The 17,299-nt window shown below is 48.8% G+C and overlaps 1 protein-coding gene across 2 annotated transcripts; it reads right to left on the bottom strand.

Moving 5' to 3' along the window:
- Window positions 1-265: 265 nt before the first annotated feature.
- On the bottom strand, window positions 266-16,049 carry LOC122920963 (exocyst complex component 3-like protein). Of its 2 annotated transcripts, XM_044270810.1 has the most exons (13): window positions 15,737-16,049; window positions 15,387-15,544; window positions 14,252-14,471; window positions 13,372-14,080; window positions 13,111-13,228; window positions 12,540-12,665; window positions 9,746-9,846; window positions 9,559-9,669; window positions 7,848-7,989; window positions 6,756-6,878; window positions 4,224-4,379; window positions 704-828; window positions 266-593 (listed from the first exon to the last, which is right to left on the bottom strand). In XM_044270810.1, exons 1-13 carry the CDS (start codon window positions 15,747-15,749, stop codon window positions 407-409), a joined length of 2,289 nt encoding a protein of 762 aa, XP_044126745.1. In that variant the 5' UTR covers window positions 15,750-16,049; the 3' UTR covers window positions 266-406. The 2 variants fall into 2 exon arrangements, with proteins under 2 accessions (XP_044126745.1, XP_044126744.1); XM_044270809.1 differs by lacking the exon at window positions 15,737-16,049 and having other exon boundaries at window positions 15,387-15,729.
- Between the last annotated feature and the right edge of the window lie 1,250 nt (window positions 16,050-17,299).

The raw sequence follows: 17,299 nt of genomic DNA, 5'->3' as shown, positions 1-17,299 counted from the left end.
TAACTCTGTGGCTATGCTATATTTTTAATTACTTGCAATTACAAAAGTATTGAGATCCAGGTGCTGATTTGAAAACTAGAATATTTTTTGTGGGACAACCCCTTTAACAGCTGCATACGAGCTTTCTTCTAAAGCAGAGTTCACACACAAATATGCAAAGAAAGTAGAGCAGACCATATCCACAGCCCCCATCTGAGGAGAAATGGAGCAGATGTCACCTATAGCAATTAGGGACCAGCCTTCAGTCACTGACAATAAGCAGAGGTCTAGAAAATATTTATTTCAGCTTTATCATGGAGGTTCACAATGTAAGGGACACCGTAAGGACTGTCTGCAGGGGCAGGACAAAAGCTTCCACAGGAGGGCGCCGTATACACATGGCAGCATCAGCCAGATCCCCCGGACCTCAGGCACAGGAGCTCGGGTGAAGGCAGAACGGGGGCGCTCGGGCAGGGACCGGGATACTTATGAAGATGGGCCGGTAGTCGTCTGGAAGAGTCAGCGCCTGGCGGTGCATAGTGCTGAGGACTGTGTGACGAAGATCCCGGGTCGAATCACCCCGCAGATCCAGCAGCGCCAACACGTGTTCATCACTGCAGAGAGAAAGGAACCATCATGACTTCTGCCGATCCCCAGCATGCGGTGCCATCTACGGTTCATTCCACCAATCCCATCCTCTCATTAACGGCATCACCCCATTTACCTTATGTCAGGGAACGCTGTCATCAGTCCTGACACCTCCAGACTGAGCAGTGAGGAGTCCATCAGGGCAAAAAGTTCCTGGAGGGAGTGAATGAGGGGGACACAGAGTGCCGACTCCTCCAGACCCTGCAACCAACGGCAGAAAGGGCTATCAAGACCAGCACAATCCGACAAGGCACAGGCCAAATGGCCCCGCATCATCCACGACTGCCCGCCCGCTACACTACATCCCACTCACGCTGCACCTCCTTTGCATACTACACTACATCCCACTCATGCTGCACCTTCTCTGGACAATACACTACATCCCACTCATGCTGCACCTTCTCTACATACTACACTACCTCCCAGGAAGAAAGGGATGCAAATGAGCTCTTACCAAGTTCTGTCTCTGATGCCGCCAGATGTAGTCAATGTTCGACCCTTTAACCACCTAACTGTTTTTCCCAAGCTGAGCTCTGGCAGAAGTGGAGGGGAAAGGGCTGCTTTAGCTGGCGATATCTCATGAATGGTAGTAGTTAGAAGCATGCAACTGGTCATACAAGGCTTTCATAAAAGACCAAAATGACAGCATTAGTCCAAGTAGCAGAGGAGATATCACTGTTAGAAAATCAGGAATAATTGCAGATAAAATCTGCTTTTATTTTCACTTTCAGCTATATTTACTGCATCCCGATTTCTATCAGTGATATCTTCCCATCTACTGAAGATATTGCTGTCATTCTGGTATTGTCTGACTGAAAACTTGGACATTTTCAAACAATACAGAGCTCATACCTCTAGCTGGTACCAAACCAGAGATATGAGCAGATAAAGTCCCCCCCCCCCCCCCCCATCAGTCTGGAGGAGGGAGCAGTTGCAGAGCTGACAGCCTGCAGGAGGAAAGAAAAAATAGTAAAAAATATATAAAAATGTGACAATCATCATCACTGTATGGACCCACATAACACAATTATGTTATTTTTACCACACAGTGAATGCTGTGAATAAATTCCGCAAAATAATGTAAAAATTGCTGTTTTTTATCTTTCCCCCTAATAATAAAAGTTATTCAATACACTATATATACCCCAAAATGGTTCCTAAAAAAACTACAACTAATACTGCTAAGTAAAAAAAAAAAAATAATAATTAAGAAAAATTTAACTGCTGGAACACAAAGGGGGGAAATATTATTGGTCCTTAAGGCTATACTTAATGATGTCACTAAGGGGTTAAATATGCAATTGTGCATCCTGAGTTGTGCGCCAACAAGATTTATTGCAGGCACACATTAAAAATCTATAATAAAAGTGACATTTTTGGGAGTTTTTTTTCCAATTGTAACGTGACTGTTAGGAGGTTAAATAGGCCTTGAGACATGACTCGGATATTAAGTAAGCCAGCATCTCATCTGCAGACAGCTGTTTCGGGGTGATTGTCCCTCATCAATGCAGAGCAGAGAGTACATCTGGTGGCATCAAAGGCGGAGCTTGTTAAGAGCCAATTTGCATCCCTTTCTTCCCAGAATTCCAGAGGAGATGTATGGCCTATAAGTCTCCTCACACCGATTAAGGCGTTCTCCTCCTCCTCCTCCTCCTCCTCCTCCTCCCCAAGGAGAGATAGTACCCCCCAAACACTACATCCCACTTACGGTGCACCTTCTCTGCATAATACACTACATCCCACTCACCCTGTACATTATGCATCTTATAAAATATATATCTCCACCACTACATCTGATTTATTTATTACACTACATCCTGCTGTACCTGCTTCGTTATATGTTCTTCCCTATACAGTGAGGAACAGAAGTATTTGAACACTCTGCGATTTTGCAAGTTCTCCCACTTAGAAATCATGGAGGGGTCTGAAGTTCACATTGGAGGTGCATTCCCACTCAGACAGACAGAATTAAAAAAATAATAATGATAATTCAGGAAATCACATTGTAGGATTTGTATAGAATGTCTTTGTCTTGCTGCTGAACAGAAGTATCTGAACACCTGAGAAACAGCAAGAATTCTGGCTTTCAAAGACCTGTTACTGTGCCTTTAAAAAGTCCACCTCTACTCCACTCATTCATCTAACTTAGTAGCACCTGTCTGAGCTCTTTAAAGACCCCTGTCCACCCCACAGTCAGTCAGACGCCAACTACTACCATGGGCAAGACCAAAAGAGCGGTCAAAAGACACCAGAGACAATATTGTGGACCTCCACAAGGCTGGAAAGGGCTGCGGGGCAATTGCCAAGCAGCTTGGTGAAAATAGATCAACTGTTGGAGCAATTGTTAGAAAATGGAAGAGGCTAAAGACGACTGTCAGTCTCCCTCGGACTGGGGCTCCATGCAAGAGCTCACCTCGTGGGGTATCACTGATGATAAGAAAGGTGAGGAATCAGCCCAGAACTACAAGGGAGGAGCTGGTCAATTACATGAAGAGAGCTGAGACCACAGCTTCAGAGGTCACTGTCGGTAGAACACTACGCCGTCATGGTTTCAGATCATGCATTGCACGGAAGGTTCTCCTGCTCCAGTCATCCCATGTCCAGGCCAGTCTGATGTTTGCCAATGACCATCTGGATGATCCAGGGGAGGCCGGGGAGAAAGTCATGTGGTCAGAGGAGACCAAAGTAGAACTTTTTGGTCTAAACTTCAGTCATCGTGTTTGGAGGAAAAAGAAGAATGAGTTGCATCCCAAGAACACCATCCCTACTGTGAAGCATGGGGGGGGGGGGGGTAACATCATGCTTTGGGGGTGCTTTTCTGCGAAGGGGACAGGACGACTGCGCTGTATTAAGGAGAGGATGAATGGGGCCATTTATTGTGAGATTTTGAGCAACAACCGCCTTCCCTCAGTCAGAGCATTGAAGATGGGTCATGGCTGGGTCTTCCAACATGACAACGACCCGAAGCACACAGCCAGGATAACCAAGGAGCGGCTCCGTAAGAAGCATATCAAGGTTCTGGAGTGGCCTAGCCAGTCTCCAGACCTAAATCCAATAGAACATCTTTGGAGGGAGCTGAAACTTTGTGTTGATCAGCGACAGCCCCGAAACCTGACAGATGTAGAGGAGATCAGTGTGGAGGAGTCGGCCGAAATCCCTGCTGCCGTGTGTGCAAACCTGGTCAAGAACTGCAGGAGACGTCTGACCTCTGGAACTGCAGACAAAGGCGTCTGGACCAAATATTAACACTGATTTTCTCAGGTGTCCAGATACTTCTGTTCAGCCGTGCAAGACAAAGACATTCTTTACAAATACAAATATTTTTTTTATTTTTTATACAATGTGAATGTCAGACCCCGCCATGATTTCTAAGTGGGAGAACTTGCAAAATCGCAGGGTGTTGAAACACTTCTGTTCCTCACTGTATCTCTACAGCATAAATAGGAATGCCCACAATCTGCACCCCACTGAGCCCCTGTGTGCACCGCAGATTATGACGGAGGGCATCCTGCTGTGGGCACGATCTTTCCCATCAGACTTCTGTTATATCAAAATGACACTACATCCCCCTGGATCTGCACAATGTATCACCTCACCATGGTGTGCAGCACTGTTCTCAGCTCCTCTGCGTCCAGAGCCATCCTGTGGGCCACCTGCTGCCGCTCATCGGGGCTTCGGCATACAAACTTGCTGTCCATCAGAGCGCGTACATACTCTATTGTCACCATCCGCTCCGTCTGCGCCAACAGGTACTAAGAGGACAGGTTAGAGGTCAGCACACAATCAGTGTACACTGCTGTGAGGACAGTGCCAGAAGGACACCAGCCAAGATGGATGGCACCTCCAAGCAAGCAAAGCTCAGTGATGTGCCCTCTCTCTATGACATGGATCTACCGATTGGAGCTCAGCGATTTGTCCTCTCCCTATGACCTGGATCTACAGACGGAGCTCAGTGATGTGTCCTCTCCCTATAACCTGGATATACATATGGAGCTCATTCATGTGTCCTCACCCTATAACCTGGATCTACAGATGGAGCTCAGTGATGTGCCCTCACCCTGTGACCTGGATCTACAAACGGAGCTCAGTGATGTGTCCTCACCCTGTGACCTGGATCTACAGACGGCGCTCAGTGATGTGTCCTCACCCTATGACCTGGATCTACAGACGGAGCTCAGTGATGTGTCCTCTCCCTATAACCTGGATATACATATGGAGCTCATTCATGTGTCCTCACCCTATAACCTGGATCTACAGACGGAGCTCAGTGATGTGCCCTCACCCTGTGACCTGGATCTACAAACGGAGCTCAGTGATGTGTCCTCACCCTGTGACCTGGATCTACAGACGGCGCTCAGTGATGTGTCCTCACCCTATGACCTGGATCTACAGACGGAGCTCAGTGATGTGTCCTGACCCTGTGACCTGTATCTACAGACGGAGCTCAGTGATGTGTCCTCTCCCTATGACCTGGATCTACAGACGGAGCTCAGTGATGTGTCCTCACCCTGTGACATGGATCTACAGACGGAGCTCAGTGATGTGTCCTCACCCTATGACCTGGATCTACAGACGGAGCTCAGTGATGTGTCCTCACCCTGTGACATGGATCTACAGACTGAGCTCAGTGATGTGTCCTCACCCTATGACCTGGATCTACAGACGGAGCTCAGTGATGTGTCCTCACCCTGTGACCTGGATCTACAGATGGAGCTCAGTGATGTGTCCTCACCCTGTGACCTGGATCTACAGATGGAGCTCAGTGATGTGTCCTCTCCCTATAACCTGGATATACATATGGAGCTCATTCATGTGTCCTCACCCTATAACCTGGATCTACAGATGGAGCTCAATGATGTGCCCTCACCCTGTGACCTGGATCTACAAACGGAGCTCAGTGATGTGTCCTCACCCTGTGACCTGGATCTACAGACGGCGCTCAGTGATGTGTCCTCACCCTATGACCTGGATCTACAGACTGAGCTCAGTGATGTGTCCTGACCCTGTGACCTGGATCTACAGATGGAGCTCAGTGATATGTCCTCTCCTTATGACCTGGATCTGCAGACGGAGCTCAGTGATGTGTCCTCACCCTGTGACCAGGATCTACAGATGGAGCTCAGTGATGTGTCCTTTCCCTATGACCTGGATGTACAGACGGAGCTCAGTGATGTGTCCTCTCCTTATGACCTAGATCTACAGACGGAGCTCAGTGATGTGTCCTCACCCTGTGACCTGGATCTGCAGACGGAGCTCAGTGATGTGTCCTCACCCTGTGACCTGGATCTACAGACGGAGCTCAGTGATGTGTCCTCACCCTGTGACCTGGATCTACAGACGGAGCTCAGTGATGTGTCCTCACCCTGTGACCTGGATCTACAGACGGAGCTCAGTGATGTGTCCTCACCCTATGACCTGGATCTACAGATGGAGCTCATTCATGTGTCCTCACCCTATAACCTGGATCTACAGATGGAGCTCAATGATGTGCCCTCACCCTGTGACCTGGATCTACAAACGGAGCTCAGTGATGTGTCCTCACCCTGTGACCTGGATCTACAGACGGCGCTCAGTGATGTGTCCTCACCCTATGACCTGGATCTACAGACGGAGCTCAGTGATGTGTCCTGACCCTGTGACCTGGATCTACAGATTGAGCTCAGTGATGTGTCCTCTCCTTATGACCTGGATCTGCAGACGGAGCTCAGTGATGTGTCCTCTCCCTGTGACCTGGATCTACAGACGGAGCTCAGTGATGTGTCCTCACCCTATAACCTGGATATACAGATGGAGCTCATTCATGTGTCCTCTCCCTATGACCTGGATCTATAGATGGAGCTCAGTGATGTGTCCTCACCCTGTGACCTGGATCTACAGATGGAGCTCAGTGATGTGTCCTCACCCTGTGACCTGGATCTACAGATGGAGCTCAGTGATGTGTCCTCACCCTGTGACCAGGATCTACAGATGGAGCTCAGTGATGTGTCCTCACCCTATGACCTGGATCTACAGATGGAGCTCAGTGATGTGTCCTGACCCTGTGACCTGGATCTACAGATTGAGCTCAGTGATGTGTCCTCTCCTTATGACCTGGATCTGCAGACGGCGCTCAGTGAAGGTCTGCTCACCTGGCATGCTGGGGCTCTGGCCTTGCTCAGATACTGGCTGTAATCTTCCATCTTTTCACATATAAAATGCACATTATTGGAGCCCGTCAGCCAGGGCCGGGAGGGGATGTCCCTGAATAGAGGCTGCAGAGAAAATACAGAAATAGCTGATCTTGTGGAGCGGAGCCATGTTCAATCAACCCAGCCGAAACACTGAACTTTCCATCACATGTCAAGGGAAATTCACCCCCGAGCCCCTCTTCAGGTGCTCCACAGCCTCTCCACCATCACTCATCATCTTCATTCTGCAGCATTTCCACCTTCATTTCACCCCACAGCTGTCAATGCGTAGCCTCTGCACCTTCACGCCATCCTGCAGGTATTAGCCCAAAGCCTTTTCACCATCACCCTTCATCTTCTCTGACGTCACCCTCATGGGTGGACTTAGAACTTAAAGTGGTCTAGAAAAACTAAAAGTGGCCCTATTTTGTAGTGGGCCCAAACTGACAGAAAGCAGAGTCAGAAATACCATATTGCGGCACATTATATCGCCGGGAGTCAATACCAGGAGATACCACAAGACACAAGGAGCAGAAGAGGACGAGTCAATATACGAGCCGGGAGTCAATACCTAAACCAGAGGAAATCACGCAGAAATATACACTAGGTGAAGGTCCTTAATCACAGACAACCTGTGGCCTGCAGGCTGCCTGTTAAATAGTGAGGAGTAGGAGTCATGTGACAGGGCCAGCGTCACATGACTCGCTCTCCTGCATCCAGCGGAGCGCCGAGTGCTCAGCTCGGTGCTCAGACTCAGCACTGTTACTATGGGAGCGGAGGACATCAGCCACGCTGGAGAGATGTGCGCGGCCGAGTCCTCCCCGCCCCTTGTTACTCTGGAGACTAGGACGAATCGCGTGTCCTCGCGCGCGAAGCTGAGGAGAAGGAGCACCTCGTCGGCGCCCTGTGACACAGACACTGTGTGGCCTGACACACGCAGCCCGACACCTCACACTCGTCATCATTCTGTACTTTATAATCTCCAGTGGCCATTTCCAGGGTGCCAGAGCGGGGGGGGGGGGGGGGGGGGTGGGGGGGGGGGGTGGAAATCACCTGTAGCTCGGTCTGCAGGTCATCCAGCAAAAGATGACAGGCCTTCTTCTGCGTCTTCTCCAGTGATGTCTGTAAGCAGGGTGCCACTTTTCTGAAGGCAGGACTCCCGGACCCTTCTGGCTGCAAGTGTGAGATTGTGGAGCTGAGGACAGAAGGAGAGGTTAGCGCAGGCAGGACACTGTATTACCAAAGCAAGGAGTAAAGGACCCCTAAAATACACAAATTTATTCCGTTCATTTAAAAATAGACTCGATGAGACTTACTACAAGTATACGCAGCACTAAACCGTAGGTACGTTAAGTATATATTAGATAATAGAGAACAAATGAGCAAAATACGAAAAAAAAGAAAAGAAATCAAGGCCTGAGGTCAATAAGGAGATGAGGGGAGACAGTTTGGTAAGGAGATGTCCCTGCAAACACCCTATGCTCACCCTCAGCCCGGAGACTGAGTCTATTTTAAATGAACGGAATAAATTTGTGTATTTTAAGGGTCCTTTACTGCCACGGCGGACAGGAACTCAGATACACAGACAACCAAATACACAAGTGTCTAGGCTAGATGCTGGGGACAGGTCACCTCCTAGCACATCCCGGACTTCTCTCCCTATGCTGCTAAGCCCACATTCAGACCTTGATGGTAGGAATGAAGTGTCCTCGTGCCTGGACTGCAAACACCCTAGAATCCCTGAGATGGTGAAAGGGGAGAAGGGGCAGAAGACACACAAATGGCCTAGACCGCAAACACAAACAGAAATCAAACTTATCTGAGCTGGAACAGACAATCCTTCCTTCCTTCCTTGAATCCAAGGCCAGACTGAAATCTATAACCCGCACGGCCCTCTGGGATTGAAGGCAATTTAAGCCAATGACCCCACCCAGAGCACCTGAAGGAAGGCAGATCCAGCATGATCCAAAACAAAAGGTTAGACACGTGCTGCCAATCTGACAGACCTCCGCACACCGTCTGAGCAGGGCATGACATTTACTCCTTGTTTTTGGGACTTGGTGTTATCGCATTCTGTATATCGGTTTATGTCTAGGACAGGATACTGTATTGCCTCACACGGTGCACAGGCCTGGTTATTGTTGGCGATTAGTATTTTTTAATGGCGCCATTTAATGCCATAGAATGTATTGTGAAACTGTAGAAAGAAAACTATTTATTTTATAGGGGTGAAATAAGAAAAGAAAAAAAAAAAAAAAAAAAAAAAAAAACATAATTCCCCCATTGTCCACCAGATATTGTAATAGTTCAGACAATGCAAATTATCATTTTTTTTCCCCTTTTAAATTTTTTTTTAATTTCGAATAATTTTTGAGCATTTTTGCTTTTACTTTTATTTTTGGTCACCTCAGAGACTTGAACCTACAACAGCTTGCACTGTACAATGCAACTCATCTGTGTGATAGGAGTCCTAACATGACAGGGTTAGGCTTTCACAAGGCCTCTGGCTGCCATGACTGTGGCTCCGCATCTCATGGCTGCACCACTGGGAGCCCAGACCCTCTATCAGACCACACAGATGCCATGGCCGCCACTGGGCCACAGCAAGTGAGGGGTTAAATGGCTGGTATTTGACTTATTGCTGATCCTGGTCGCTCCAGGCAGGTGTCAGCCATGTAGCAGAGCCAGCAGTGCCATGAACTGAGCCCGCTCCATACATGTATAATCTTCCACCCAGTACATGTGGTTTCCTTCTTCCTTATACCTTAAGGCACAGCATCCATTGATTACGGCCAGCAGGTATTGTGAGTAGTGGGTGGGATATGTCCTGTCCTTCATGTGCTCGATGCCATATTTCACCAGTGCCTCTCGCAGCCTGTAGACAACAAAACAGTCTGCCTCAGATCTGTCTCTACAGCAGCTCCTTATCAGCCATGGATGCCACCACTTACCAGACCAGACAGTTGTCCATCTCAAAGACCATTGCGTTCCTCACCAGATTCTCCAGACTCTCCCCCAGAGCTGCTGCCAGCTGCACATTTTCCATCAGCATCTGTCACAAGTAACATGTCTTTACGGACAGCCATTGTGAAAACATTCCCCCCCCATCTTCCTGGGGCCCGCCAAGAGCCAAAGTTCCCAATACATCATGTATGAAGAGTGGTCTACAGCGAAATGACAGGTCATGTGTAATGGAGACTACGGGCCAATATGAGAAAACATGAAGAATGGAATCTGAAAAAGGTCAAGATATTATCATAAATCTTATCTGAAAAACCCAAACCCCAATAGACAGCTGCTGCACCCCCCAAAAAAAAAAAAACATACGTACACCTTATGGAGAAACATACTGGTCACCTACACACTCCAGAAGCTTCTGTGACCTCTCATTCTACATCCATAGGCATCAATATGGAGTTGGTCCCCCCATTGCTCTTGTGGGAAGGTCCCTCCTTTGTTCCTCTGAGAAGGCTTTCTAAAAAGATGGTATCTGTGGGAATTTTTGCCCCTTCATCCAGAAGAGCATTTGTGAGGTCAGACCCTAATGTTGGAGGAGAGGGCCCAGCTCGCAGTCTCAATTCTGGTGTTGGATAGGGCTGAGATGTTTCCATGTCCACTGCTCCAGAGTCTAGTGGTAGCATGCTTTACACCCTCCATCCCACGCCTGGCATTGTGCTTGGTGATGGAAGGCTGCCATGCAGTGGCCATGGACACTGATGCCATGAAGCTCCCAGCACAGGGTTTGTGCTGATGTTAATAACAGAGGAGGTCTGGACTCAGCAGAGCGTTGGTGACGGTTATACTCTATGCTCCTCAGCACTTGGTGACCCTGCTCTGTAACTTCACGTAGTCTACACTTTGTGGCTCAGTTGTTGTGGTTCCTTCCACTTTACAATACCACCATTCACAGATAATGGTGGAATATCTAGGAAGGAAAACATTTCAGGAAGTGACTGGTGGCAGTGGTGACATCCTAATACAGGACCATGCTAGAATTCAAGGGGCTCTTTACAACGAGCCATTCTGTCACCAAAGTCTGTAAAGGTGACTGCAAGACTGGGGGCTGGATGTTATACACTGTGGTAATGGCAGACTGCATGGCTAGAGGCTGGATGTTATACACCTGTGGTAATGGTAGACTGTATGGCTAGAGGCTGGATGTAATACACTGTGGTAATGGTAGACTGTATGGCTAGAGGCGGGATGTTATATACTGTGGTAATGGTAGACTGCATGGCTAGAGGCGGGATGTTATACACCTGTGGTAATGGTAGACTGTATGGCTAGAGGCTGGATGTTATACACTGTGGTAATGGTAGACTGCATGGCTAGAGGCGGGATGTTATACACTGTGGTAATGGTAGACTGCACGGCTAGAGGCTGGATGTTATACACTGTGGTAATGGTAGATTGCACGGCTAGAGGCTGGATGTTATACACTGTGGTAATGGTAGACTGCATGGCTAGAGGCTGGGTGTTATACACCTGTGGTAATGGTAGACTGTATGGCTAGAGGCTGGATGCTATACACTGTGGTAATGGTAGACTGCATGGCTAGAGGCGGGATGTTATACACTGTGGTAATGGTAGACTGCATGGCTAGAGGCTGGATGTTATACACTGTGGTAATGGTAGATTGCACGGCTAGAGGCTGGATGTTATACACTGTGGTAATGGTAGACTGCATGGCTAGAGGCTGGGTGTTATACACTGTGGTAATGGTAGACTGCATGGCTAGAGGCTGGGTGTTATACACCTGTGGTAATGGTAGACTGTATGGCTAGAGGCTGGATGCTATACACTGTGGTAATGGTAGACTGCATGGCTAGAGGCGGGATGTTATACACTGTGGTAATGGTAGACTGCATGGCTAGAGGCTGGATGTTATACACTGTGGTGATGGTAGACTGCATGGCTAGAGGCTGGATGTTATACACTGTGGTAATGGTAGACTGCATGGCTAGAGGCTGGATGTTATACACTGTGGTAATGGTAGACTGCATGGCTAGAGGCTGGGTGTTATACACTGTGGTAATGGTAGACTGCATGGCTAGAGGCTGGATGCTATACACTGTGGTAATGGTAGACTGCATGGCTAGAGGCTGGGTGTTATACACTGTGGTAATGGTAGATTGCACGGCTAGAGGCTGGATGTTATACACTGTGGTAATGGTAGACTGCATGGCTAGAGGCTGGGTGTTATACACCTGTGGTAATGGTAGACTGTATGGCTAGAGGCTGGATGCTATACACTGTGGTAATGGTAGACTGCATGGCTAGAGGCGGGATGTTATACACTGTGGTAATGGTAGACTGCATGGCTAGAGGCTGGATGTTATACACTGTGGTGATGGTAGACTGCATGGCTAGAGGCTGGATGTTATACACTGTGGTAATGGTAGACTGCATGGCTAGAGGCTGGATGTTATACACCTGTGGTATAATTGCAGCATGTGTACAGAGGGTAGGTATCGTGGAGGGCATGTGTGCATATTGTACACAGGCCTGGTTTGTGTTCACATACTACATGGCCGTGTCTCCTTCATATAGTACATGCTCTGTTTGGTCTGTACCTTGTTGCTCAGTCATATATTCTGCGTGTGGTAAGTGGGAGCCCCCGATCACCATATTGTACAGTATGTAGATTTAGATCCGTTTCTCTACTCTTGTGATATTTAGATTCTACGTGTTTTCTCCGGTCATGAATGGTGGCCAGGGCTGTGCCCAAGGTCTAGATTTTCGCACCTGCATAACGATGTGCTGGAAAGTTGACAGATAGAAGCCGTCCTGTTCCTTATCTGGTTCCTGATCCCGCAGCCAGTCTGAGAACTCCACGTCTAATGCCTTGCGTATCCACTGGCTGATGCAGACCTGGAACATCACAACAACATGGAGAACACAATGCTGACAACCACAGCTCCCCTCTGAACTAAAAGAAAAGGATCTAAACAAGAACACAATGAAGACATGAAGCCACTAAACAGTGCCAAGCCTCAACAAAAAGGGTACCAGGACTTCGGCACATGCCTCATAACTGTGAAACTGAGCACCTATGTAGTTGTGCACTACCGTGTCCTCTGTGCAGTGGTGCCTAAGCAGGTGCCTGGCTGGAAAAATCCCAGGAGCCAGATCAACACAACTAGTTTTTGGGTTGCATTCTATTGATATCTACTGGTGATGTCAAGAGATGAGACGTGCTCCTAGGGAGGCGCGAGCTGCTCCCTCCATCTACAGAAAATCATCCAAACATCAGGACTAAGGACACATTTTCAGCTTCCCGGGGTCTTGGTATAAATGGACAACAAGAAAGGCTCACCCGCATGCTGCGTGTGTAACGCCTTAGCTGTTCCTCCAACATTTCTGAGGGGATGAGGGGTCCAAGTTCAGAAACATCAATCTCCGATGAGAAGTTATGGTGTCCCATCATATTCTCACTGGGGAAAAGAAAACAGATATTGTGGGAAGTAAGGAGGGTAAATACCTCATCATAAAAACACCCACAGTGCACAGACCCCACCTGGAAACTGCCCCGAATGCATGGCATGACCATGAGAAGCACCCACCTGCAGGAAATTACCTGGGGTAAACAGTCGCCATCCAATTTAGAACGTGGTACAGGGCAGGATGAGGAAGGTCATGGCTAAGGAGATCACGAAGGTGACGAGCAATGCCATGGTGGCACATCAAGGCCATGGCTCGAGCCAGGTCATAGTGCGGCGGGACACAAGGTACCAGAACTGAGCACACCGAATGAAGTTCTTCCACCACTCGATCTTGAAGTTCCTTTAAATGATTCGCCAGATACGCTGCATTGAGATTTTCCAGTGGCAGCTCTCGCTCTATTAGTCGGTCACACATGCCTTTTTCCAAAGCATGAAAGAAGAGTTCTCTCCAGTGTTTGGGTCGTCCTGGTGGCTTCCAGGGCGGCTTCTGCACAGAACCTCTGAACTCTTCAACATCCAGGATTTCTTCTCGTTCAATGATACGGACAGCAGAGACTAAAAGAGAAGGGTCAGAGCGGGCTACCCCTAATGCTGATCTGCCCAGGGAGGAAAGTGTATGAGCCAGCTCCTCGCTCAAACCCTGAACACCCGAAAAAAACTGCTGAACCAAATCTACTGCTTCTGTGTTGGGCTGATCATCAGTGGAGTTGACCAAGGGACCAACCTTCTGTAATCTGTACAAAACATCATCTCTAAGGCCTTCTAGTTCTCGGAGGTTGACGTGGGCCTCTAGAAGACGCTGGTTCTTAATTAGATCTTGAGTCTGAGCAATCAGCTTTGGCACTAGGTGGACAGAGGTCAGGAAGAGATAAGGTTAACTGTACAGATGTCTGTGGCCATCTTATAGAGGAACCTGTGCAGCCCAGACAGGACACAATCAGTGTGACTATCAGGGACACAGAGGCTGGTCATAATCCAGAAATGCTGGCCATTTTGTTGTAGATATGCACTTACCAGCGTAGATGTATGGCAGGCTTTGTATGACCACAGAGAGCTGGACATGCTCCATCACCAGCTGCCGAATGGATTCTAGCTTGGCGAGGGTCCCTTCACCCTCCCGCCAAATTTCCTGCACCTCACCCAGGGCCTGCTGGACATGGCGAACCTCTGAGAGTGCCCCTTGAAGCTGTGATAAGCCATGGTCCACCCCTTCCAGGTATGACTGCAGTGCAGACTAGGAGCACAATGAAGACAAGTCAGGATCCTTCGGTCTTATCTATGAATTGTGACATGAAAAGGACTAGATATCTATGGCCCTGCCCTGAGAAGCAGATATATGGAGCCTCCGAGGCAGCTCTATCTGAGGAGGACGGGTACAACTGTACATGAAGAGATACTCAGCATCCCACACACAATGCAGGTTTCAGCACTAGGGACATTTGCTGTGGGGTACCTCCTTTCTTTGGGTGTTACACACCACCCCAGCCAAGTTCACAAATTCATGGCAGGATCAACCCCGATTTTTGCAGTTCTTCAGATAAAACTAGGCACAAGTTCTGTTGGGAAAGTGAGACACAGGCTACCCAAGGAGCCCTTCTCAGAAGTGGCAAGGGTTGGAGAAGGAGCACATGCCCAGAGATCCTCCATCCACAGCACACTCAGGACAACCATCTAGGAGCCCGTCATCCAGGTCCGACAGCCTGGCTGCTATGAAAAAAGTTCACCGATGAGCAGCGCTCCAAATCCACCAGTGGGTAAAGCCAATTTTTAATACCACATAATTATTCTGAGGGTACCTGGTGTGTGCAGTGTCAGATCCCAGTACACAGGAATCCAAAAGATCTGCAGTACTCTTCCAATTAAAGCGCAGGTAATCTATTCACTGACAAGCATCAGAACACAGCAACGTTTAGTCTTTTTCAAGCTTGAAGTCGAAACGTTGCTATGTTCCGATGCCTGTTGGTAGATAAGTTACCTGGATACATGGTAACAACCAGTCTTATCTATGGGGTGTCAGGCAGCATCTCCTCCAATATGGGGGGGGGGACAAGGCAGGATCGAGGGCTGTCAAATTCGGGCAGGACCAGAAACAGGAGAGAGTAACAAGTGGAAAATCTGAATCCAAAGAGGGAAAATAGCAGACACTTACCTTGAGCCGGGACTGTATGGAGTTATTACGCTGCGTCTCACGCCTCCGGTACTGGCCCAGGTGCGTCAGCTGGTCAGGACGACAGAAAATACCCGAGGCCCATTTCAGAGCTGCCCCTCGTGCCAAACTGTCTGCCTTCTCAAGGGCCAAAGTCTCGTCTGCATCACACAACACACCAGCGTCACACAAGTGACACATACAGACGGGGCTGTCATACGTGACCCTACTGTACATGGGAAAGGCCACGGAAGGCATACATTGCATTGTGCACACGGAGCATGGCGCTAACAAAGTGGAGCAGTTGTCAGAAGGACAGAACCATACAGTGCTGGACATCAGCGAGGACTCACCTTCCGCAGACATGCTGAGCCGCCTCTCCAGTCACTGAGGAAAGGGAGGGGGGCACAAACATCCTCTGCAGATCCCGACAGAGGCAGGATGTGGGGGGTGGGGTGTCCCACAGGACGAGGCCGTTGGTCACCATGTGCCGTCCTGCGCTGTACATGATGGAGACCCGACAGTCTTACATGATGACGCCGCTGGCCCAATATAACCAGGACGAGGTCGGAGGTGACTATGTGCCGTCCTGCGCTGTACATAATGGAGACCCGACAGTCTTAAGTGATGACGCCGCTGGCTGATATAAACAGGACAAGGCTGGAGGTCACTATGTGCCGTCCTGCGCTGTACATAACGGAGACCCGACAGTCTTACGTGATGACGCCGCTGGCTGATATAAACAGGACGAGGCTGAAGGTCACTATGTGCCGTCCTGCGCTGTACATAACGGAGACCCGACAGTCTTAAGTGATGACGCCGCTGGCTGATATAAACAGGACGAGGCTGGAGATCACCATGTGAAGTCCTGTGTTGTACATGATGGAGACTCTACAGCGGGGATCAGCAAGCTTCGGCACTCTAGCTGTTGTGAAACTACAATTCCCAACATGTGCCATTCATTTCTATGACAGTTCTCAGAAGAGCAGAGCAAGTATGCATGCTGAGAGTTGTAGTTTTACAATAGCTGGAATGCTGGAGGTTGCCTACCTCGGCCCTAGTCTTACGTGATGACTCTGCTGGCCGAGGCCACCATGTGCAGTCCTGCGCTGTACATAATGGAGATCCGACAGTCTTACGTGATAAAAGGCACTGGCCCAATATAACCAGGACGAGGCCTGGAGGTCACTATGTGAAGTACTGACCTGTACATGGAGAACCTACAGCGGGGGGGAAATTAGAAACCTTGGCACCCTAGCTGTTGTGAAACATGTGCTATTCATTTCTATGACAGCCCTCAGAAAAGCAGAGCAAGTATGTATGCATGCTGGGAGTTGTAGTTTCACATAAGCTGGAGGTTGCCTACCTCTGCCCTACAGTCTTGCATGATGACGCTGCTGGCCGATATAACCAGGACGAGGCTGGAGGTTACTATGTGTGCAGTCCCGCGCTGTACATGGAGACCCTTTAGTCTTACATGATGATGGTGCTGGCAGAGTTGCAGCGCCCACATGACAGAGTTCTGCGGCATCTGCCCCCCTTTATTGGGCATGGTGCCTGGTACTGTAGTGAGCTGCTCAAGGGTCCTGCGCTGTGTGAGGTGTCTTAGCAACGCAGCCTTGCTCCAGAGGTTTTGCAGCTCACGTGTCATTTAATGTGACCGTCCTTGATCAGTGTCAGTTCAGTTGCTCCAACTACGACAGGAGCTGCATGTAGCCGTGGCCCCTGAGATACAACAATTTTTGGGGCCCCAGTGCTCCAACCCCTTTACACAGCATCACTGCGCAAACTTGCTTATTGAATCAATCTTCACCTATGACCTTATAGTCTTGTGTCTAATGGAATTCCCTGAATTCTTAGATAACACAAACCCTCTTCGCAGAACTTGAAAACACAAGTTCGCTTATCCCTACTTG

This window comes from Bufo gargarizans, chromosome 10, assembly GCF_014858855.1.
Source record: "Bufo gargarizans isolate SCDJY-AF-19 chromosome 10, ASM1485885v1, whole genome shotgun sequence".
In the NCBI taxonomy this organism is placed as follows: Eukaryota; Metazoa; Chordata; class Amphibia; order Anura; family Bufonidae; genus Bufo; species Bufo gargarizans.
This window is presented reverse-complemented; position numbering and strand designations above follow the sequence as displayed.

Coding starts and splice junctions, on each gene's coding strand:
- LOC122920963 (XM_044270809.1), bottom strand. CDS start 15,722: ATGTCCAGCACTGTATGGTTCTGTCCTTCTGACAACTGCTCCACTTTG. Junction 14,081..14,251: donor CCTGCCATACATCTACGCTG/GTAAGTGCATAT, acceptor CTGTCCACCTAG/TGCCAAAGCTGATTGCTCAG. Junction 594..703: donor ACAGCGTTCCCTGACATAAG/GTAAATGGGGTG, acceptor TTCTCTCTGCAG/TGATGAACACGTGTTGGCGC.